Source organism: Oculina patagonica, chromosome 4 (genome assembly GCF_052425735.1).
Source record: "Oculina patagonica isolate OP01 chromosome 4, crgOcupat, whole genome shotgun sequence".
Lineage (NCBI taxonomy): Eukaryota > Metazoa > Cnidaria > Anthozoa > Scleractinia > Oculinidae > Oculina > Oculina patagonica.
This window is the reverse complement of record NC_135761.1, coordinates 56,729,459-56,754,013: the sequence shown is the minus strand read 5'-3', so window position 1 is coordinate 56,754,013 and position 24,555 is coordinate 56,729,459. Positions and strand designations below refer to the sequence as shown.

The window sequence follows — 24,555 nt, the reverse complement described above, 5'->3', positions numbered from 1 at the left end:
GTTTTGTGTAAAGGAGACAGTGTCAGTGTTTCTGGGCAAAAGTAGCCTACGATCGCAGATGTACGTATTTCCAGCTGTAGGCTCTTAAAAATGCTTAAAGCAGTGCTTGCTTTTTGCCCAAAAAGTGCTAAAATGATGCTAATTTTTTAAAAAAAAGTGCTCGTGTGTTACATAAATATTCAGATTTTTTCTTATCTAGAATATTACATTTTTCAGATTTTCAGTTACATTTTTCAACAACAAAATGTAACGATCAATGTTTGATGTCAGAGTACGCCATTCATGATCTGATTCATGAAGGACCCATGAAGGATCTTCGGACTTTTTCACCTACCCCTCCCCACCTCCTCCCAACCTCCGCTTAAGAGAGTACATATTCGCCAACTGCAGTTTAGGGAAAGACTAGAGGAGGGTCTAAATGAGGTGATGGCTTAAACGGTAAACAGTTAAAATTTTGGCTTTTTACGGCTAATGGTTGTTTGATAAAGTTAATAATTAATTTTTTCTTGTTGTATCGATGAGTTGTGCTCCTTCCCGACTTTTATCCTGGCCTTATCTTTCTATGGGCTTTTCCTCTACAGCGTGATATATACTAATTATAATAAACAACTCATACATGAATAAACTGAAAAAGTAATGATTAAGATTAATTGTTCAACATGACCCGAGCGTGGGACAAAGAAAAAATATGAGTCCCCGACTGGAATCGAACCCATGGCCTCCCAGATACCGGTTGGGCGCTCTAACCAACTGAGCTACGAGAGACTCGTTGTGAGCTGGGCCATTTTACTAGGTTGATAAGTGACACGCGTCCTACATACTGCTAGGATCAGCAATGTCGAAATTATCAAGTTTGTAGTAAATAATAAAGATGGTAAATTTTTAGGCTCGGTGATAAATAACGAAGAAATTGTTCAACATGACACGAGCGTGGGAATTCCTGTCGGGGACTCAGATTTTTTCTTTGAACTGAAAAAGGTTAAAAATTAGTCAGAACTACAGTCAGAGCTGTCAATACGTCTGTCAACTTTTTTAGCCTGAGCTTGTAATTTTTTTAATACAAAGCAAACATTTTTGACACACTTAAAGGACTTCTGATAAAACTACACTTTTATCAAAATTTCTTTCTTTAATAATTATTAGATAATTTTGATTTTTATATACATCAATAATGAAATTCAAATTTAATGGTCTAATAATCAAATTTCCACTCTTGCCATGAAATACAATTCTGCTATTGCCACAACAAAAGCCAGCAGGATACCAAGAATCACACGCTGAAAAAAAATAATAAATAAACACAGTATGGTTAAAAGTACTTTTGAATGATAAAAAACAGAAAACAACATTGTGTTTCATCATAGTTAATAGAGGGAAATGGTTAGGAAGCCCGGCAAACATCAAAGGAGCAAACAAAGAGGCCTTGATTTATGTTGGAAGGTCCACGACCCTGCACATCTTTTGTTTTGCGCTCATACACTATGCATGAATTACATAATCCCAATGTTTCTATTGGTTAGCTACCTGAACACACGTAGCCACCTGTTGTATTTTGTCATTTTTTGTGCAGGGTCAGCCCCCAAAATAGCGAACAAAAACATACAACAAAGAACTTTGCCAGGCTTCCTAACCATTTACCTCTATAAACTATGGTTTCATTGAACAATCAGGGAATTGGATACAGTTTATTCATGAATCCCAAATAATAGCCATTTTCTTGTTTTTGTTTTTTTATATTGGACTCACAGAAGGGGGAGTGGGGTACTCCTAATGGAGTCTACAGGCCCTGGGCACCACCCAAAAGGGGTACCTTTTTTAAGACTGGAGGTACTTTATTGTTACTTATTGTTACCCTGAAGGTAGGTACCTTATAGTGACTTATTTTCGCAGGACTTAATTTTCATGATTTTTCAGCAAATCAAGAAATTAAAGACCCATGAAAATTTATTTTGTAATGTATTTTAGTGTATTTTTAATGCTTTTAATGTATTTTTTGACCAAATCATGAAAATTAAGTTTGCCAAATATGCTGTTCCATTTTTGCGAAAGTAAGTCCCCGCAAAAATAAGTAACAAAAAGGTTTATCACAAGCTGAAGTATAGGAAAGGGTAAGGAAAACGTTATTTAGGTATTTAAAATGGCCTTTCAGAAAATCTCGAACAGATGCACCTAATGATTGATTCATCTGAATATTTTAAGGGGTTACTCAAGTTAAAAGTTTAGAAAAGGGATGCAATTTACTTCTACTGTACGAATGAGAAAAAGGTACCATTTTCCATGGAGTATATGAAAGGTTACCTTTTCTGTCAAAAATGGGTAAGGCTTTGGGCAACAACTTTGTCGAGTCCCTACCCCAGGATTAGATTGTTCAAAATTTGTTAATTAAGTTAGCAATACATCAAGCTAGTAAACTGCAGTTGAATCCTGATAACTCAAACCTTCAAGGGAAATAGAAAAAATGGTCTGAGATATCGGCCATATCGGTAGCCTGCAAGGCAGGCGTATTAAGTGAGCATATTTGAATGCATTTTGATCAGGCGCCATCTTGGATTCTTACTCGGGAGAAGCTTGGGGATAGGAGAAGTGGTCCTAGGGTAGTAGAAGGGAGGCTGAAAACCAAATCTCTCTCTGCCATCATCCAACATGGCGGTCAATCTACTCAATTGTGAACTAATACTACGTGCGCCCACGGAAAATGCCTGCACTGCAGGCTACCATATCGGGAGTTCAGGTTATCACGGGTTAAATTAATAAGAAAACAACCTGGAGGGGAATTGAAAAGGTTCGAGTTAGCGAGAGGGTCAAGTTATTGAGGGGTCAAGTCATCAAGATTCAACTGTACATTCAAGCAACCTCTCTTTTCCCTATGTTTGTCAAACAAAAGCAAAAAATTGCACAAGAAAAAATAGACATGCAATCGACAGGAAATAAATTTACACTTATTATAAGGATTAAATAATTTACATTTATTATAAGGAAAATGATCTATACTTGGGGTGTCGAATGGTAAATGCGAGACTTTGCGAGACGGCGAGACTAATATCTTTTCTGCGAGCCTGAGACCATTTTTGGCCTTGCAAAAGAAATCGAGACTGCGAGAAGGCGTCAAAGAAAAATTCGAGACAACGAGACCCCTGAAATTTGGCTAAAATTTTGCGAGACACACAGTTTTTGAAGGACCATTCACCACCCCTTATACTTCTGGGTGATTTTAAAATAAGACCTTTGCAATAGCTTAAGGTCATTGCCCTGTATTGTATTGCGCATCCTTACTGCGCAGAATTTTTTGCGCGCGCATAAACAAAATGACGGCCTTTTTTCTATGCGGCTTAGTCCGCGAGAGAAGTATATTGTCGCTTTCTTGTAAACGAGTCTGGTGACCTATCATTTTTTTCTCATATTTTGGGTGTAGCGATCAAATTCTTTCTGTAAAATAAAAACAGATTAATTCTTGTGTTTGAAAAATAAATTAGTCTATTGCTAAAAACGTGTACTTTACTAGTACTCGCAGAGGAATTTTAAAGGAATTATATGGAATATACAAGGTCTTCCTGCTTCTAAACGAATTCCGGTGACCCCCCTTTTTATTTCAAAAATTTAAGTTTCCTTATAGTGATAAACCAGTAGGCGAAGTTTGGTTAAACACTATTCTCTATTCTCTATTTCAGGGCAATGACCTTAACTTTAAATCCACTGACTATTTTTATATTGATCAGTGTACGATGCCACAGTACACTTTAAAAAATAAGTAATTTTAAATACGCCAAGGGGTATAACAATTACCTTCTTTTTAGAATGGCAGTGCAATTAATTCCTTTACTAACTATATAAAGACAGTTTCATTGTGCACCCATGGGTGAACACTGTCTTATGGAAAGTTTGACTGGAGTGTATCTTCCACTGCATAAAATGTTACTTTACGGAATAATGGTAATAATACCAAAGCACATAGAACATACCATAGCTATAGAAGGAATAGCATACTGAGACGCAATGTAACCAAATGCAAATGTCCCCACTATTGACAGAAGGAAATTGATGACAGAAGCCAACTGCTTACTACCAGATCGTACTGAAAATCAAAAACATATGGCAGTGATTAAATCTTGACTTCTCCTTACCTTTTTACAAAGGATTCTAAAAGGTGGCTTGGGAGAATAAATGGTGTAATGACATCCCCCCCCCCCACCCCCACGGTAACTGAAAACACCTCAAACTCGAGTTTAACGGGGGAATATATTCTCCAGAAAAATATCAGAGAATATGTAACAAGAATGTTGATCTTTCAAAAGAAGCTACAGGTATAAGAAAAAAGGGTTATGCTGGTCTTAGAGTTTTGAGCACACATTTCATTCTCAGACTGTTCTAAGTTGTTGTTGAATATACAAAAAAATCATTGAGAGACAAAAACATTGGGCCCCTTGCTGTAATAGGCCTGTACAGCAGGGATGAAAATATGGTTTATTTTTATTTCAGTGATGTCTGTCAAGCCTGAAGTGCAGTAAATTACAAATACCTTCCTGTCCAAATTGCATTCCATCACTTTGATGCCACTACAAGGAAAAACAGAGTTAATGGCAACAACTTAGAGCAAAGTTGTTTCATACAACGTCAATAACAGGACAGAAATCAGGTCAGCAGAAGTTAGGGGAGGGGGGAGTGGGGAGGGCAATTCCAAAGAAGAAAATATATACCTTATTGTTACTTATTTTCGCGGGTACTTAATTTCGCGAAAATGGAACAGGAATATTTCGCGAGAATTAATTTTCGCTATTTGGCCAAAAATACGTAATTAGCATAAAAAATACAATAGAAATCGTTTAGAATTAATTTTCGCGGGTCTTTAATTTCGCGATTTTTTGAAAATCGCAAAATTTAAGTCCCGCGAAAATAAGTAACAATAAGGTACAAGGTACCTTTCTATCCACATTTGAAACCATTTTATCATATTCTGATCTTTCTTGTTCTGCTTTCAGCTTTTTCAGTCGAGCAATAAGTTCTGGACTCTGTTAAAAATGCAAATTACATTTAAAAATAAGTGCATTTTTAAAATACAAAAGATATGTTATTGAATCAAATATTGAACTAACATCACTTGCCTTTTCTGGTTGTTTTAAAGGCTCAACAAATACTTCACTTCCTATGAGCAGCTCATGTAAATGCATCTTAGAACTAGAATCTGAAAAGATTGATAGGAAAGGGATTACCATCTAAAGAGAGAAGAGAACTGCAAAACAGTTGTATTTTTTGGGAACGTGCTCGGTCTTCAAATGAGAAGTCTGGAGCCAATTTCAAAACTGTGAGTGAGACTGGGGGGAGAACTTGTAAACACTTAAGTCATTATCATCCCCATAGCCCTATTGTTTCCCTTGGGCGGAGGAACAGTTTCTACCACATCTTATCTGAAACAGACTCCACGTGCTCGCCCGGTTGATTCGCGTTCGCTGCTTGAACATCCAATTGTGTTATGACTTCCTGAATTCCCGACGGAGAGGCTAAAAATCCCGCATCCCGTGCCCAAATTTTAGTTTATCCCACTTCCCGGAGAGCAGTTAAATCCTGAATCCCGTCAAGATATTTTGCGTTTTCCCGAATTCCGCACTGTATTTTGGTCAAATCCCGGATCCTGAAAATACCCTTCCAGACCCTATTAAGTTTTTATCTTTATATTTTAAAACTTTTTTAGAATTTTATCTTTGATTGCCCTGCTGTTTTATATGTTGTGAGTCCTTAACTCCCTTCCCGTCCCAGCACACACATAAACATGCATACAAACTCTGTAGAGCTAGCGTGGTGACCTTATTTCTTAATTTCTGAAAATACCTTATTACATGAAATTTTCGCGACATGTTAATTTCGCGAATTTCGCGATTCCAAAAAAATCGCGAAATTGAAGTGACGCGAACAATAAGTGTCGCGAACATAACATGACGCGAAAATTAAGTGACACACATATGTCAATGATCAACAAAGAATAAGTTTAACCCCTTGCCTACCAGAGCCAAACACACTAAGCGACCAGCAGCCATATTGAATTTTTAATGACATTCTAAATTTGGCTAAGCAATGGCATCTTTTCGGATAAAATATTAATGTACACCTATATTAGCATTTAAAATGAATTCCTCTGCCTTTTCCGAATTCTCATACTGTACAGTTGCCTTGTTCAGCTCCCAAGAAATTGCCTTGACCATGTGCATTTGGAGGTACGTTCAATATCTTTGATCGATTGAAACTTCTTCTTCGCCACCTTCTTCTTCTTTTTGTTCAAACTCTTCAGAATCACTTGGCTCAAAGTCGTTGTGACTTAAATCGCTAACATCACAGTCACAATTGCCAAATTTTTGAGCAATAGCTTCATCTGTGTACATTATGACTTCACGCACACAAGCCGCCATTTTGGAAATTGTCAGAAAAAAAGCAATTTTATTGGGTCAGCGGTCTTTCAAAAGTAGTGCCAGACCTTTCTCAACAACCAGGGATGATTTATTCAAGGCATCGCGAACAACCAGGCTTTCAGTGGTGTCCTTTGGTTGAGGACGTATATATACGTCCTCGGGGTATCCGGACAACTCGCCCCCCGGACAACTAGCCCCAGACAACTGGCCCCCAATCTGGACGACTAGCCCCCACTTTCTGGACGACTAGCCCCCTACCTTATTCTGTGTTTAAAAGATGAAACTTGTAACACCTCTTCTTGTACTCTACCTTAGTTGCTTATACTCTTCTTCGACAAACTGAAATGCATTTAGCTTCGATCGTAAATATGGTCGCCATATTGAATACGAAACACTGGAACCCAGGCTATCGCGAGCCTGAAAGCTGAAGTTTTCTCTCGCTGAACTTTCTAGATACTAAAGCGATTGACTTTAAAATAAACTTGACCGCTTTCATGATCGACTTAAAATGTTGAACGGAGCTTCATTCAACTCTCTCACGCGAAAGAACGAAACAATCTTGCGTTCGCAAACTTGATCGCTTTCATGATCGACTTAAAATGTTGAACGGAGCTTCATTCAACGTCTTCAACTCTCTCACGCGAAAGAACGAAGCAATCTTGCGTTCGCAAACTTGATCGCTTTCGTGATCGACTTAAAATCATGAAGAGCTTTATTCAAATCTCTCATGCAAAAGAACGAAGCAATCTTGCGTTCGCAAACTTGATCGCTTTCTGATCGACTTAAAATGATGAACAGCTTTATTCAAATCTCTCATGCGAAAGAACGAAACAATCTTCAGCCTGAAAGCTGAAGTTTTCCCTCTGAGTTATATCCTCGGGTTAAAAAGTCTTAGCTCGTTTGAAAGCTTAATCAAACATTGTTTTCATTCCAGATTCTAAAGTTATTCAAATCACTCAAAACTCTAAAAAGGTTCAATTAAAACGCGCGTGCTTTTACAATGGAACACAGAAAACAAAGTAGACCGACAAAATCTCACCTTCGCAAGCCAAGAAAGCAAGACAAAAAAACTAAAAAATCTCACCTTCGCAAGCAAGCCCACCGCTTAATTAGTGATACATGTAATAAGGTTCAAGAGCTTGGACTACAAGAAGCGTACAAAAACGACCGTGGGACAAACGAGTATCTGCGAAAGCTGATGGCGTTGCCCTACCTGCCCGCTGATAAGATCCCCAGGAGATTCCAACGCCTGAAACGAGAAGCGAGCGGCCGTGCTGTCAAAAAAATGGTGAAGTACGTGGACGAAAACTGGGTCAGCAGCGAGTTCTTCCCACCAACCTCCTGGAGCGTATTCAAACAGGCGGTCAGGACCAACAACGACCTTGAGGGGTGGCATAACGGACTAAACCGACGAGCGAAAGGCAAAGCCCAGCTTCCCCTCTACACACTGATCAAGCTTCTTCATGAGGAGGCTTTGCTGGTCAACCTTCAGATCAGACTGGTGTCTGACAAGCTGCTCAAGAGACACCAGCGTACGACTTACAAGAAAATGCAGAAACGGCTGTTCGCGCTATGGAAAGAGTACGACGACGACGAGAAGAACGCAAGAGAATTACTGGAGGCCTGTGCTCACCTTGTTAAGCCAATAAATAGAGAAAATTAATAATAAAACACAAACACCAAAGGCTCTACTGCAGCCAACAAAAACGGCTCCTTTAGGAGCCACCAACAATACAAAAGTCAATGACCAATGATTACTTTCCCCAAGCGCGAGTATCCAACAATTTTCTCCCTGTTTCATAAAATAGTTTTCATTTGCTTAGAAAGAATTTTTTATCCCTGTTTATTCCACGCAAGAATTGTCTTTTCCCATGGAAAATTTTATAACACATGCCAGCATGCTAAATTTCCCGTCGCGGCTTGTGTGCGCCAGCGATACTTCTTCATAAAGAAACCGCAAAATGGCGTAAGATTGATGCGAATGTCGATGCGAAGTTTATGTAAATTGGGCAGTATTTTGTCACCGCAATTCGAATTTCCTTAGCAATTAGGACAAATAGCAGTTAAAATTCTTATCTCTTCATAGGTTTAGGCAAAACTAAACGTAAAGTTCCCACTGAACATAATAAATCTGTCGCCAACACGAAGCAACTTGATAATCGCTACATATTTCGTGCTCGTGCCCTGCTATCGTAGAATGTTTGGAGATCAAAAGCAAATCGTAATTCGGTAAGCATAAGTAAATTTTATCTTAAGTAGAACTGGGGGCTAGTCGTCCAGAAAGTGGGGGCTAGTCGTCCAGATTGGGGGCTAGTTGTCTGGGGCTAGTTGTCCGGGGGGCAAGTTGTCTGACATTCGTCCTCGGTCGTTGCATGACAACAAATAGGACGTACAGTAGAACCCCGCTAACTCGAACAAACTTCCATTTCCCTTGGATTTGACCCCACTTTTCAGTCATTTTTACTCGGTTAACTCGAACTCGGATAACTCGAAAACCCCGTTAACTCGAACTAAATTTCGTTTCCCTTGAACAAAATTTGGGTCAAATTTACCCCCATAACTCGAATTCTGGTTCTTGCAAGACGTCACGGTTGCCCATTGATTAGAGCAACGAAGAGATCACGTATTTGACAGCCATTTTCACTCTTATCATTAGAATGTATGGCCGTGTTAGAGTTTCTGGCAAGATAAGTTCAATTTGCACTGTACTGTATACTGTAGTACTGAAAAATCAGTAAACTATCAATTATTAACTTGGCAAATTAAGTATTCAATCGACCCCGATAACTCGAAACCCGCTAACTCCAACTGTTTTTCGTTTCCCTTCAGAGTTCGAGTTACCGGGGTTCTACTGTATATATACGTCCTTGGTAGGCAAGGGGTTAATACCACTAAAGGAAAGCTCAAGAACAATTACTCATGCACGTACAAGCATGACCTCCTTGTAAACATTTTGAGAACTGCTCTGTTGATGCTATTGCCGAGATTTAGTCTCGCCCTTGATGGCATGAGTTTTTGTTAATTTTGATGTAATTGTTCCTTTGAAGATTTCGTTTTATTTAATTCAAAGGCATGTTAAATAATATTGCCAAGGAAATGTAAATTGTGTCTTACTCAAAAACGCGAAATTAAATTGATTCAAAATACAAAATTTTCGCAAAATCGCGAAATTTTAGTGTCGCGAAATATGCGCACATCAAAATCGCGAAATAAACGTGTCGCGAAAATTTCATGTAATAAGGTATATGTAAATTAAATACGTTTACAGTACCTGTAGCCTGCTTCTCTCGAAGACATTCCCAAAGTTGCTTTACTAACTTGAACGGAATTGGCACTTTATTCTCCGCTTCCGCTGAACTTTGCTTTCTTAGGGACACTTCTGTATACTTTGATAATCTTTCTGCAAGATTCTGTGGAATGTGGTCGCATTTTATAGCTTCTGTGATGGTATTTTGGATGACATCTGTAAGCACCACATCGACCGCCATCTTGGTTTTTGTTAAGAACCGCTATCTGACAGTCAGCTCATATGACGCAAACCGGAAGCGTCCGCCAAAAATTCTCAGAAACTTCACTTCCGTGTTTTAGCTCGTTTTGCGAACTTGTAAACTTTGTTCGCTGCTGAAATGGAGTCCATTTCGACCAGTTGCCTGATTAATCTTGCCTTTGATTTATCAGGTGATTGGAAAAAGCTTGCTCGAGTGCTCGGTCTTGCTGATGTAGTTGAAAGAATCGGCGAAGACTACAAAAGAAATGTGTTCGAACAAGCGTACAGAATGCTGCGGACTTGGATGCAGAGAAACGGGTCCCTGGCAACCTATCAAGTTTTGGGTGAAGCCTTGAGAAAACCGGTATTATCACGTAATGACTTAGCACAGAAGTACTGTGAAGGAGAAAATCGCGGCTCTTCGAATACAGGTAGGAGATTCAAAAATTAAATTTGACAATCTTCGACAATCATAGTTCACCGGTCAATAAATAAACATTGTGGGAGTTTAAAGCACAACTTTTGAAGGGACTAAAGGCATAAAATTGTAGTCTTTTTAAAATTTCTGACCAGTCAGTACATAGTGCTCTAGTCATCCAGATTTTACCCGGCAATGCAGGCGTCGTGTTTGCGCATTTTGATCGCGTGATCGGGCGAGCGCCATCTTGAATCTGAATTCACGAGAGGCTTGTGGATAGACATCCTCGGAAGACCCCAGAGCTTCCCTTCCCCCCCCCCCCCCCCCATAGCCGCTTGTCCTTCTTAGCCAATTGAGCCTGGGACACGAGAAATAAGGCTCAGCCGGCTAAAAGCGACTCTGGTGACGAGAATGCAAGGGGCAGATAGTCGGGACGACAAGATTTTCGGGTCTCCGAGGATGGGGGAGGGAGAGAAAAAGCGTCCTTGGAAGCAACCCGGTTCCCAAGCTCTATCTCTCCCCGCCCCCAGGCAAAGGAAGAGGCGGCGAGAGCGAGTCTCCACCTTCTCTTTCGCACTCCGAGGCCAACGCTCGCCCACCAAAAACGCCCGCACTGCAGCTATCCAATTATCGTCACGACTGCTACTAAACAACTGATGAAACAACTTTTGGAGTGCCCTCGATTGCTCACTGGTAATAAATTGCAGAAACTTTATGATAACTTCAACGATGACTTTCCAAAAAGGCACCTGTTTCTTATCTATTAACTTTATTGGTCTCGACTGCATCAGGTAGAAAAGTAGGAAAGAGAACCGTCCGGAGCCAGCTCTGGGAAAGAGATTGGATTTCAACCATCACAAACCAAAAGCCAACCCAATTTGAGCCGGCATATAAACAACAGGAGGTCCGTGAATCAATTCAAGGCTGGACTTTCAAATCGGACTTGGCCGAAATCCATGTTATGTGCTGACAAAAGAACCCGCTTTTCTATGCGGACAAGATTGCAGAGATTGGCTGGCCAGCTTTTAGAACTCGATCCCAAATTAAGCCCCTCGCCTTTCTTAAATTTTTTTGCCAAAACATATCATCAAACTAAACCATCTATTAAACCTTTTGTTTTTCTTCTTTTAACATAGAAGTTAGCCTTCAAGGTCGTCTGAGAAGTGTACAAGTTTCCGGGAGTGACATGGTTTCCATTTCAAACGATCTTGGAAAGAATTGGTTGTGGGTTGGTCGACTGCTTGGTCTTGAGGACACCGCACTGGATGACATAAGAGAGGCCCACACACAAATGTACGAGTGCTCCTACCAAATGCTGGAGTTATGGGCATCAAAGAATTGTGGTCAGGCAACCTACGAGTGGCTTGCACGGGCGCTATTGCACAGGACAGTTGGCATGCGGGACGTAGCTGAGAAATACTGTCTTGAACATCGGGAATCAGAGAGTGGTATGTAAAAGTATAATAAAAACTAACAATAGAAAAGCGCAAGAGAATGGTTTCATAGAGAAATTATGTATGGTTTCCCCTCCCACCCTACCCCAAGAAAAGTAAGAAAAGTCGTGGATCAATCCTTTTTTAAAAACACCTTACAGAAGAGACGCGATACATTGCAGTATTTTCGTAAGTATCGAAGTAATAAAACGTATTTTTGCAGGAGTAATTTAAGTTGTAAAAATTGAAATTGTGTACTGTCTGTAACTGATTTAAACAGATTTAAACCAATTTTAAAGAATTTGAATCAGGCTTTTAATCGATGTTCTCAATTACCATGCAGCTTTTTTCAGTTTTTTTTTTGTTTTGTTTTTACAATCAGCTTCACATGTGCCCAGTGAAGAAGGCATTCAGCCATTAAACGAGAAAATGAAGAAATTGGATCTTGGTGGCCCACATGCAAACGAATCTGGAGCAACTGCCAGCTTAGTGCACGTACAGAGCAATACAAAGGCCGAGACTGTGAACAAAACTGAAACAGGTTTGTCCAGACTTCTTAAGAGGTCATCCTCTTATATATTCCTGTTGTTTGTTTGTTTGTTTTCGTTGAAAAAACGAACAGCTTTATTTCAGGTAAATATCGATTGAATTGGAAGAAGGAATAAAATATTCAGCCGTAAAGAGCCATTTTCATTGGACGAGAGTGTAAATGGAAATCACTATAAATTACTATATTAAGAAAGGAAGCCACATCAGTTAAAGCTGGTTTTCACTGATGCAGGTCCTCTATCCTGGTCGAATCGGAATTTGGAAATGTTTTTTTTTTCTGGAAGGAGGAAAACTGGAAAACCCAGAGAAAAACCCTCGGAGTAAGGAAGAGAACCAAAAACAAACTCAATCCACATATGACGCCGGGCCCGGAAATCGAACCCAGGCCACATTGGTGGGAGGCGAGAGCACCACTGCGCTATCCTTGCTACCCTAAATCCCTGTCAACTGTAGAATAGAGAACAGAAATGTTTCGTTATGCTAAGAGGAACATCCACTCCGTAGAAAAAAATAAACTTCCCCTTTTAACACGTTTTGGCGTGAGCAAAGCGAGATCTGATTGTGAAAATCCATTTTAAGAGCAAAACATCCAAAATAATTCTAGTTTTTTTTCCTTGGTGACAGGTACCAGACCTTCGCTTCCTCCAGTGCCAGATGACTGCATAGCAAAGAACTTTATCACTGTTTTGCCGTATAAAATTTGGAGAGAATTGATCATCAAGTTGGACCCTCTACGAGAATTACAAGGTGATTACAGAGATCTTGCCAGCGAGCTAGGATTTAACGTTGAGATGATATTGTATTTTCAGTCACTAAAAAATCCCACAGAGGCTGTGCTCACGGAAAGCGCAAGCAAGTCTTCTATTGAGGAACTTTGTAACAAGCTAGAGGCGATTGGAAGGTCTGATGCAAGGTTACTGATAGACAAATGGGTCAAATCTCGAAATTGCAAATGTGCAGCCTGCGTCAATTTTAAGAGAGTTACCCAGGTAGAATAAGAAGACATTCTTTAGCATCTTTCTTGGCATATAAAATCGTTTTAAACGACCCCATTCCCCGATGATGATGATAAAATAGTTTTCAAATATTTACTTAACTTATTTTACAACCTCACTGTATTTCGTTGCATTTGGCTGTAGAATGCAAATCTATGTATTAAAGTTCTTTTAATGCTTTTGAACTGCTTTTGTCACCACCTGTTGTAAAGACTCTATCTACCCACGGTAGCAGGGCTTTTGCGGCGGCTGCGTCTAAACTATGGAACCAGCTACCGTCAGAACTAAGGAGAATCACTTTCATCGATCATTTCAAGTGAGCTCTGAAGACTTATCTTTTTAAACAAGCTTTTTATTGGTGTACAGATATGTATATATTTAATTTTTTATCTACATTTTATTTAAATTTTTTAATCTTTTTTTAAATTTATATTTGTAACGCGCATTTGAAAATTTGTTGAATTTGCGCGCTTAAAATGCATATATTATTATGTGATCTTTGTCTCAAATCATTTTGCACATGTGCAATCAGTTTCTATAGGTACGGTCTCAAGTAAGTTGAACTGGGTTACATTCTTCGCAACCACAGTGGCGTGTTATCCAATCCTTTATAATCTTTACAACATCGGATCTTTCCACTTCTTTACTTAGAAGGTGGTTACAAAGCTCATCCAACGTGGGATCGAATTGATTTAACAAAGCTTCGGTTGGGTTTCTTTGGGCTCCCAAATATTGGATGTCATGCTGATTCATACCAAATTTGCCGGCCAATGAGCGGTGATCCCCCTTAAACAGTCTGGGTGGGTCCAGGCGTTTTTGTATTTCCTTAAATACGTTTTGAAAGCCATTGACACTGTTGATATGTTGATTCTTGATACATTTTATTGAGTGTGGAACACAAATGGAAATATAGTTTTATAAGCAGAACGTATAAACAGTTATAACGTAGTTTAGACTTACCCAAGACCGCTAAATGAAATGACTATAAAAGCAGTTGTGATGGAGACTTGACTTAAGACGCATCTGACGAGTGTCATACAAGTCTGAAGTAGCATTCCTTTCCTCTTATTTGCTTATTGTGCTCCGCCCTATTGAAATTATCCCAAAAGCGTCCGCGCGGATAGTCTGGTAGACTGTCCACAGCCATCTATTTCTTCGTATTTTCCTTCGATCCCTGAACGCGGGGTAAGAACGGCGAGAAAACTGGACTCCAGCGCAAAACGGAGGCTCACGTTGTTTTCTTTCGCGCCCTTTTTTTTTGCGTAAAAAAATAGACAGGCTGTGAACAGTCTAACACTCTGGGCCAAAATACGAACGTTTGATTTTGTCAACGGCTTATTAGCGACTGATCAATGGGGTTGCTCCAGAAACGCCTCTTTTTGACTAAAAACAAAAGCACTTTTTAAAAATTTGTTTATAGTGACTACTCTGGGGCAAGACCATCATTTTCAAGTTGAAAATAATCGATGGTTCAACCACTAAAATTTACGGATTTGCAATAGACCTCAGCTGAGCTGGTTGTGCGTTTTATATCTTTTCGTGGGAGATCGTGAGTTTAAATCCTGACCAGATCAGCATTAGCTGCAGCCTGTGTTGCTGCAAGTGGCCTCCCTGCAACTCTGATGTCTATGTAGGAAATGACTGTCCCGTCCATGATAACTGGTTGGGAACTTTTTCTTTTCTTTTTTTTTTTTTGATGTACTTTTCGCTTGCTACCTTTCAACTGGGTTCCGAAAAAAAAGTTTTAAAATGTGCCTCCTGACCGTTCGTTAACGCTTTTTCGAACTAAATTAATTTCGTGTAAATTTACTATAGGTGTTTGACAAAGAGGTACGAACCGACATCAGTAGAGTCCACGTTTTGAACTTGTAATTGGCTCTGCTGGCTGGCCATTTTACACTCACTTCTGAAAACAGAATAGCACAATTTAAATACTACTCATTAACTGCTAATGCATTAATAGACCATATTCGTATTCTCGGTATTGAACTGGAACTAGCTTGCAATGGAGGCTCATGCGGGGGAATACCATTAAAAACAGCTTTAGGTCATTTGCATTTGAAAAGATTACCCGCATTAGCCTCGTGAACTTCGGACCATCTTATTGCTGCTTTAGCCGGATCCACTCTCCTCATAGCCATACGCACTCTATATCTTTGAACTCTTACACCATGGCTACTTTCTAACATTGCTTGCATTTGTCGACAGCCTGTTCTTGGAAAATGTGATCGGATATTAATTATTTAAAAGCGGTCTAATTCGGTTCAGAAATGGACGAATAACTTTGGTCTAACCAAAATGCCGTTGTCACACTCACTCACACCAAGACAATCTGCAATTCTGCGTGTATTAAAATTTTCTCCAACGAGAAAGGAAAGTTGGTCAAACTTTATTTCGTATCGCGGTCGTCCAGCTGTGGAATTTTGAAGAGGAGCGTAGCTGATAGTATCTTCTAGTTCTAAGGTTTCTTTTATACGGTTTATACGAATCTCCGCCCCTTAAAAAGGACAATATCTAAAACAACGTAAGCAATCCACAGAGCAAAGGAGTCTGTTGCTGGCTTTACATCGACTATTTTTCGAACATTTTCAAAGATTGCCGTAGCGGCCCGAATTTTTTCCGAACATTAACCTATTTCCTAAGAGACTTTCAACTTTAATTTTTATAATTTATTTGGCAGCTCGCAGTTTTCAGTTCTCTCAATCCCCAAATCTACAATTTTCCAGCATGAATAGACGATTTAAGAGGAGATTGTCGAGGAAAATATTCGAAAGAAAACTCTCTCGCTCGTTTTCGTTCTCTTTTCTTGCGTGTTTAATTCAACTCAAGAAGTAAACACCGCGCCAGATTTTTTCGTTTTACAACAAAATGAAATGTCCCGTGGTTTTATACTTTAAAAGCAATTTAATAAAACAATTATTCTAGCCCTTGTTGGTTACGAGTGGTTATAGCAAACAATAAAACATGATTTTTCTCGGTTTTATACTGTGATAAAAGCCAATCCGAGCGCGCGCAGACTCCTATCTATATTATAATGTAAACTAAATAGTATATCAAGAACAGAAAACAAAGTTCAAGTTCATGATAGCATACAGACTTGAAGTTTATTGACATCACCATGCAAACTAGTCTCCCTCGTAGCCGTTTTTAGTGCCGTCACACAACGCTCCTCCCCACAAGGAGCGTTGCGTGACGACACTAAAAACGGCTGCGAGGAAGACTATATGCAATCGCGTATCCGCAAATTCAGGGATATGCTATTTATCTACATCATTTTACTTTTTAGTTAACTTAGCTTCCTTATGTTAAACTTATGGATAAATAACAAGTCTGCCATATACATAAATACATTATACTGACAGCCACAGAACTCTCTCAGCCGACATTGAGTTCGATTGAGTAGTCCTTTCTGATCTTCTTACCTGACAGCGTGAGAAGATCTAATAAAAGGTAAAAAAAAATGTTAATCTACTCTTTCCCTTCTCTCTCAATGAAATTCCAAGCAAGATTATATGAAAAACTGTGCAATAACATGTCTCTGTAGTTTGCTAGTATTCTTTTCTACGGATCCGCGTGTCTACGTTGTCAAAAAGCACCTTTTGAAAAGAGGAAAAAATTATGAACTTTTGTACACGACGATCAAACGAAAAAAACAACAAAGCTAGAACGCTGATCACTGCGAAGGAAAAAAGAAGAAGCAAAATGTAACTTACCACAAATCTCGAATGTTATAACCCCCGGGGGGGGGGGGTACTTCCATAAATTTCGGATAGGGGTGTGCCGCTAAGGTTCTTAAAACCTGACCCTATTTAAGGATAAAGAAAGCGAAAATTGATACCCTATTTAAGGCCCAAAACCGAAAAATGATACCCTATTCAAGGGGAGGAGAAGCATTCCGTGACGACTCAAATAACGGCTAACCGCTTACGGCAAGATACAAATCTTTATAAAATCGCTTTACTAATACCTGAACAGAAAATTCAGTTTTAAGATACCTTTTTTTCGTTTAGCTGGGCGTTTATTTTAGCTAATAAAATTTAGGTACCCTATCTAAGGATCACACCGGAAACACATTGTCAAAAGGAGCAAAAATGATACGCTATTTAAGGACTGAGAACCTCAAAAACCATACCCTATCGGGCGGCACATACCTATATAGGCCACATATGGGAGTACCCCCCCCCCCGGGGTTATAACTGGGGTTAACTGAAACTGACGCATGCGGTCACAATCTTAGCTCATCTAACATCTGCCTTACCTGACCACGATCAAAGAATGTTGTCATAATATTTGCTCGTTGTGGTTAAGAATTTGTTTATGAAAAGGCTAAAAATGTAATTTAAGTTGTAAAACCAAAACGTTTTCGACACTATGGTTATCATCAGTTCTCTTCTCGTGGCCGAACACGAAATTCGCCCGCGAGGTGAGTTAATAGTTAATGATGTTAGTAACTTGAGTTAATAATGATAATTAATATGAAAAATAAATTTATTTAAGTGTCAAAGTATTTAGCACTGCTTGGAGACATTTGACCGCAATTTGACAGACAATCTACTTGCCCCGATAAAAGACTCGATCAGTCCACTCCGCAGGCCAGCATTTGCTAGACGCTACTTCAAAAAGCTTTTCGTCAGTAAATTTGCGCTATGAAGCTATTTTCCGAAACAGCACAAAGATTTTCCGTCTGTTCCTATCGAAAGAGAGTCCGATAACAAAATAGGTCTTGAAGCGAATGAGAGAGTTTCGTGACTTTTATTTGCCACAACAATCAGCTAAGACAAAAATTAAAACGCAAATCGACTTGAAGACACGATATCGATTTTTTTCGGCGGAAAAAGGAGAGAAGTCATCAGTCAGTTACATACCCGTGAAGAATAAAGAATTCGGCAAACTTGTCGTTTGTGTTAACACCAGATAGGACCTGAAAAGATGATGTTCTCAGAGCATTCTGTTACATTACATTTTTTATGTTTATCGTGCGTAACACATTCAATAGATCATTTCCTAGATTTCTTCTATCAGTTCAGCTTATTAGCTTTATTTAGCCATCAACAACATCGATCGACTACAACTTAGTTACAAATTTAAAGCAGTCACAAGAGACTAAATCATAAGGTATCGGTTGGGTGGCCAGCCACTTGATATAATCTGATAAGAAATCTTTTCGTGCCAAAAAAACCGATAATAAACAAGATTAAAAGTCTAAAACTTAGATACAGTGCAACCCATATACAACAAAGTCGTATATAACGAGCCATTAAAAAAGGTCTTTTCTTTCAAAAGAAATCGATTAAACTTCAAGAATTATTCTTCACCCGAATTTTCCTTCATTGCATTCTTTGGTTCCATAATGGTCAAGCAGTTAATCTTCGCTGCACCTCACCGTTGCATATGCCCTGTATCGTATGGAACGTGTTTACATCATGATCTCTCGTGTTCGTGTGTGAACACAGTGTTTTTTCACCGCCAATGTTTTGCACAGTGTTAGAACACAGCCAAAGTAAAAATCTCCACACAAACCTCAATTAGACGTTACCGTATGCCTACAGGGGCGGATACAGGGGGGAGGGGGTGGATAGGGTGGATATCCACCCCCCATTTTTCAGTAAAAAAAATTCGAAATGTCACTTTATTTGAAATAGAAAATAAATAAAGAAAGAAAAATTAGCTCTCGCTTTCTCGTCTGCCGCCAAGCCACAAAGGGTTTAGGGTTAGGGTTAGGGCTAGGGTTAGGGTTAGGCCCTAATGGTCTGCCATCCACACCCCCCCCCCCCCCTTTTGAAATCCTGGATCCGCCCCTGGCCTATCGGGGTTGCATTATGTAGATATTTGGTAGAATGGTATTCTAAATACAGTAAAAATATGGACAGAAGTTCTTTTATAACTTTTGTCATAATTCATTTGCACATGAGCAGTCAGTTTCTTGCGAATTTCAAGTAAGAGAGCCAGAGGTGCATGTTTCACAATCACATTGTTCTTTTATCCATTCTGCTATTACTTTTACAACATCAGGTCGTTCCACTTCTTTACTGAGTAAGTGGGTGCGAAGCTGAGCCAAAGTAGGGTTGAATTTATTCAACAGAGTTTCGGTAGGGTTTGTTCGGCTACCCAAATAATTGATGTCATTCCGATCCATACCAAACTCATCGGCCAGTGAGCAGTAATCTCCTCCAAGTGGTCTTTTTGGGTCCAGTAGTGTTGTGATCTTGGTAAACACGCTTTGAAATCTACTGAGGCTGTTGATATTCTTATTCCAGATACATTCCGTTGAGGGTACTAAATAAAGAAAAATAGTTTTGTAAGCGTATAAGCAGACAAAATTAATACCAACGGTGAACACAATCGAGTGCATGACGTCAGGGTAATGCATAATCACTATGACGCTCTCACTGACTATGAAGCTTTGATTGACACACACAGAACTCGATTGGCTACACAGTCGCTGATTATTAACAATAAGACTAAGAGGAATTGACTCTGTAGATGACTTCCGCTCAGGTTGTCGAAACTTCAGCCTCCAAGACTCCAGCTAGCAAGTTCTTTTTTAGAACTACTTTCGCCCATGGACGATTACACTACAACTGATACTCCTGCATTCAAACCATTTACTAAATTTAACTAAGAGCCGGACAGATCTATAAGAGTTCTATGAGCAGAAGAGAGTTCTATGAGCAGAAAAAAAAATAAGTTTCCTCGAATGTTTCTTCTTTATCAGTTAGGTTTATTACTGTCTCGTCTACTAAGCCACCTTTTAAATGCGTTAATAAATGTCCCCATCATTCGTTGACACCTACCCTTTCTGATTTAATTAACAATTTTGCCATGTTTGAAAAGCCATAATTGTGGTCGACGAGCTATAGGGACTAAAGTATTGTAACGAGGTACTTGCCAAAATCTGTAGATGTGACGTTTCCGACTTGCAACGGGCCAGCCATTTTATACTCACTTCTGAAAACAAATATCAGATAAAAACATAATTTACGTACTAACTCATTCGACCACTAATGCATACAATGAGTATATAGTTTTAGTCTTTTGCTGGGTATTTTTTTGTAAACTGTAATGAATTAAATTATCTTATTAATTCACTTTGTTGGGGGGAGTTAGCCTGTTTTCGACTTAGCGGGCATGCTTAGCTTGTGACGAATACAAACTTAGACTTTGTTACAAAATGATCTCATTGCGTGAGCTCTTAGGTCGCTGGCTACAGTTTAAGCACGACGTAAGCATTTTGACGAAGAATGAGATCACTGACAACAAGAAGAATGCGGTGCTTTGGTAGCCCCCAGGAGGCCTACCGACAAGTCGTTTGCAGAGTTGGTAAAACTGGTCAAGAGTCGCCTAAACCCAAATTTATCGGGTCCGGAGCTTTAGCGACCAACGGGAGAACATGGACCTGAACAAGCTACGTAACCGACTGGTTGACAGTGCCGTAGCAAGGGGAGGGGCCGGGGGGGCCCGTGCCCCCCCCCCAGTTTTTTCCCAAAAAACCTGTATAAAATACAATTTTATCTCCCGAGAAATTTGAAACAATAACATTTGTACTTCTTTTCATTTTTTAACCAGCGGCGCAAGCCCCTGTTTGGGAAGTTTTCAAAAAAACGACCTGAAAATAGCATTTCCAAGCCTCTAGATTTCAAAATGTTCTGGCGGAGCATGCCCCCAGACCCCCCTAGCGGCTCGCGCCTCCGGCGCTCGCGTGCCCCACCACTTATTTTACCCTTGCTACGGCACTGGTTGAACTGGAGGTGAAAACAACGTTCGAAGACGCAGATTTCCCACGAAAAGTCATCTGGAATTCAAAGCTGAACGATAGAATAAGCCATGGCGAAAGAAACAGACGGTAGAAATCATGACTTGTGATCAAGCAACGAAATTCAAACGTTACACCAAAGGAACGCCAAATCAACCTAGTAACGAGGCACCTTAACCGCCACAAAAAAAAACAAAAAAAAACAAAAAAAAAAACAAAGCGTATTAAAGTTGAAGCGTGCTATAATTGGAGCCAAGTATACCAGTTATTCCACGTGGATGATGAACCTAGAAAAGGCACGTCTTCAGTTCAGTACAAACAAAGGAAAAACGTCTTTCATGTGGATTTTCCCTGATTTTATGTAAAAATCCCGGACTTTTTCCTGACCTTGTAAAAAGTTGTTTTTCCCTGCCTTTTCCTAACCGTGGAAACCCTACATGCGGTGTTACTGTAATTACCGTTCGCCAAACTACCTTATCATGCATATGTTATAGGAAATGAACGCTTCATGGAATTAACGCGAAAATTCGCGTTAATTTAGTCGCGTTAATTTTTGTTGACGTTAATTTCCGCGCCGTTAATTAAGTGGAGCGTCTATTTCCATGACTTAATTTCCATTATTTTGGCCCCAATTTTGCGATACGGTCCAGACGTTCTTAACTCCTAGGGACAAGCATTATTTCATCAGGGTGGAAGTCTGTCCGATATCACTAAAACGCTTGAAGCGGTCAGATTCCTTCGCTTAGCCCCTACGTTTGGGGAAAGTACTACGAACATTATTTCCATTTACGATTATACGCCTAGTGTTGAAGTAAACTTGTTCCTGTTGCCTTTACAAGTTTTTTTTGTTTACGTCGCGTTAATTTCCTTCATTTTAAAATGTTACCCCTACTAAACGCTACGGGAAACATTGTATCAGATATCTTGGACCACTTCTATGGTCAAAATTAAGCAAAGACCTGAAAAACTCGCCGACTGTGGCTGCATTCAAAACTAAAATTAGAAAACTCAATCTATCGGACTACGTGGAGAACAATAGTAACTGCTGCAAACTTGTAAATATTAGTTTTTAGTTTTTAGTTAAGTATTTTAAATAATTTTTAGCTTAGCATTATTAATAGTATTTTAGGTATTTTAATTGTGTCCCCAATTAGTCCATAAGGGCTAAACACACAGACACAGTAATAAAGTTTTTATCTTATTATCTTATCTTTATCTTATCTTATCTTTTTTTCAGTTATCTTATCTTATCTTACCCCTTCTTTCGCGTTAATTTCCGTTATTGGAAAGTCAAATTTTCCCGCACTTCGTCTTAATTTCAAATACCTTATTAATTAACACAAGCGTTATTTTCCTATTATAAGGTAGAAACTGTGCTTCCATCAATTCAACTCAAGGTGGTGGAATGTATAAGAACTTAATGTACTACAAAGATGAATGCAAAGTTGCGAGGAAAAACACGCGGTTTGACTGCAAGGTGGCCAACGAGACAAGTATAAAAATTGTTTCGTTCTTTAGCTTTTGTGTACGCGAGTATCCAAAACAAAGCTTTTGTTTTTGTTTCTGAAATTTCATCCGTGAACTTGATAATTGATAGAAGGATTAATTGCGAAATGTCGCTTATTCAAGTCTTATTCAGATCTATTTAGTGAGCTGTGTCATCTCTTTCTTGTAGGTATACAAGTGACCTAAGAATATGTCGATTTTACATGCGTTTCAACTAAATATATTAATAATTATGTCACAATTTTTTAAGAATAACTGAGGTGCATATGGATTGTAAACTTAGATCACAGTAGAATATGTGATTTGAATCCGTCACAAATGGTCACATAGTGCGATGGGAGCAAATTAACTGATAATTTAATCCCGGGTTTATTCTAATTTTCAGTGTTAAATAATATTCACTTATCTGATCACGTTTACCGTTACGTTTAATAGACAAAATTAACTTTGCTTTCGGGTTAACGAAACGGCATAACTAACGAATGACTAATTAAGCCTTGCACAAGTCGAGCGTAAAGTTACAGCGTAGTCACGCGAGGAACCGAAATGCTCATCAAACTCAGTTCAACGTTGTTTGTTTCAGATATTGTTTCAGATATAACATGCAGACATTTTTGTGAACCAATTTATTGCAATAAATGATATGGTCACGAGAGGAAAAAACCCTTTTAATAAGACAGTGGGTAATCAGTCCACTGGTCACAAAAAAAAATCGAGTCTACTATTTACCATCACCAAGAGGCCGAGACGAGTTCGGCACTTACATGCGCTATCATTCAGGTTTTCCTTAGTTAACTTCCTTCAAAACGTTCAAAAAGATAACGAGTTTGCGTTACATAACTACATACTGCGCCTGATTTAAAGTTTACTACAGTTGTACTCACGAATAGGGAAGTCTCTTCACTCCGTTGTAAAGCCTCAGTCAGCGATCTGCTGTACTGTTGAGCGCAATATACAGGTAATGGAACCTATTAAACAAGGAAGAATATGAGTATGATATGCTTAACTGCTTCCGTTTTTCCCTCGATTGAATACTTGATCAAAGCGTACAGGACTGCGGTTTTCTGTTGCATCCGATTTGCTATACATGACAGCTCCATGCGGTTATGTTGCGTTGTGAAGAAATCAAAGTGGCTTTATTGAGGAAGGAATTCGAAAAGACCTCTTGCAAACGATCATCGAGTCGAGTTAAAAACGCGGGGCTACGCAATGAAAAAGAAAGGCAAAAAGAAATGAAAAAAAAAAAATGTAATAAAACATCCAGACACAAATCTTGCTCACCTTGTGCCGACCGGTCGGTAAATCTTGTATAAACTTCAAAGACTGAGCTTCATGATTGCAATGACGTCATGGCCTAAATTTTGGCCAATCAGATATCGACTTTACATTGGGCAGGAAGTGGAGTAAAGGCGACGGCTGGGGGTTCATCAATTTAGACATAAAGGAAGGGGCTCTCCCCTAAAATCCGCCACCGTATTGCTCATTATTTTCTACACGCAAATACTCTTTTTAAAGGCGGTCCTGAAGGTAAAGCTTTATTGTTGCTGATGGCATGAATCTTATTCAAATCTTTGGTTACCCTTCCTTCTTTGGGTCAGTGTTTCGGTCATTTGATCTCTGTGGGCTTTGTGCTTTTTAAGATAGATATTATTTAAGATTATCAGAAGTTTAACCGCCTTCCCATGTTACCCTACCAGCCGAGATGAGATGGACAAGTTATGGCATCCCCGAGACGAGTTTTCATTCTTCATATCAACGGTTGAATGACTTCTTCCAAGAAAAGTTGGCTCGTCCGAGACCATATAAATGGGTGTATAGTATGTATGCACGCACATCTCATAAGACTCGAGATTACCAACCGCTGTTCGGGAGAGTGGTAGAAATCCAATCTTACGTGATGTCATTAGCATTTGGTGGTGGGAGGCTGAGGAGGAATAATGTAGTGCCCATTATTCCTGCTCTCTCGAGCTCTCGAATTAACAGTCATTCCCTTCTGATTCCAGTCAAGAAAAAAAT

At 39.3% G+C, this 24,555-nt stretch overlaps 3 protein-coding genes across 6 annotated transcripts; 1 reads left to right on the top strand and 2 right to left on the bottom strand.

The window, feature by feature from the left end:
- Positions 1-1,106: 1,106 nt before the first annotated feature.
- On the bottom strand, positions 1,107-9,965 carry LOC144650831 (vacuolar ATPase assembly protein VMA12-like). Its single transcript, XM_078510593.1, has 6 exons — positions 9,670-9,965; positions 5,100-5,179; positions 4,917-5,006; positions 4,517-4,553; positions 3,960-4,072; positions 1,107-1,277 (listed from the first exon to the last, which is right to left on the bottom strand). The coding sequence occupies exons 1-6, from the start codon at positions 9,884-9,886 to the stop codon at positions 1,200-1,202; spliced, it is 615 nt and encodes a 204-aa protein (XP_078366719.1). The 5' UTR covers positions 9,887-9,965; the 3' UTR covers positions 1,107-1,199.
- Positions 9,966-9,967: 2 nt separating this feature from the next.
- LOC144650828 (uncharacterized) lies at positions 9,968-15,188 on the top strand. Of its 3 annotated transcripts, XR_013570207.1 has the most exons (5): positions 9,968-10,316; positions 11,440-11,751; positions 12,119-12,277; positions 12,910-14,170; positions 15,128-15,188. XR_013570207.1 is itself a non-coding variant. In XM_078510589.1 (4 exons), the coding sequence occupies exons 1-4, from the start codon at positions 10,025-10,027 to the stop codon at positions 13,281-13,283; spliced, it is 1,134 nt and encodes a 377-aa protein (XP_078366715.1). In that variant the 5' UTR covers positions 9,968-10,024; the 3' UTR covers positions 13,284-14,707. The 3 variants fall into 3 exon arrangements, 2 of the variants coding, with proteins under 2 accessions (XP_078366715.1, XP_078366714.1); XM_078510589.1 differs by lacking the exon at positions 15,128-15,188 and having other exon boundaries at positions 11,443-11,751; positions 12,910-14,707; XM_078510588.1 differs by lacking the exon at positions 15,128-15,188 and having other exon boundaries at positions 12,910-14,707.
- Positions 15,189-18,280: 3,092 nt separating this feature from the next.
- LOC144650811 (uncharacterized) lies at positions 18,281-24,509 on the bottom strand. Of its 2 annotated transcripts, XM_078510566.1 has the most exons (4): positions 23,821-24,509; positions 23,424-23,507; positions 20,170-20,228; positions 18,281-19,556 (listed from the first exon to the last, which is right to left on the bottom strand). In XM_078510566.1, exons 3-4 carry the CDS (start codon positions 20,213-20,215, stop codon positions 19,213-19,215), a joined length of 390 nt encoding a protein of 129 aa, XP_078366692.1. In that variant the 5' UTR covers positions 20,216-20,228; positions 23,424-23,507; positions 23,821-24,509; the 3' UTR covers positions 18,281-19,212. The 2 variants fall into 2 exon arrangements, with proteins under 2 accessions (XP_078366692.1, XP_078366691.1); XM_078510565.1 differs by lacking the exon at positions 23,821-24,509 and having other exon boundaries at positions 23,424-23,793.
- Between the last annotated feature and the right edge of the window lie 46 nt (positions 24,510-24,555).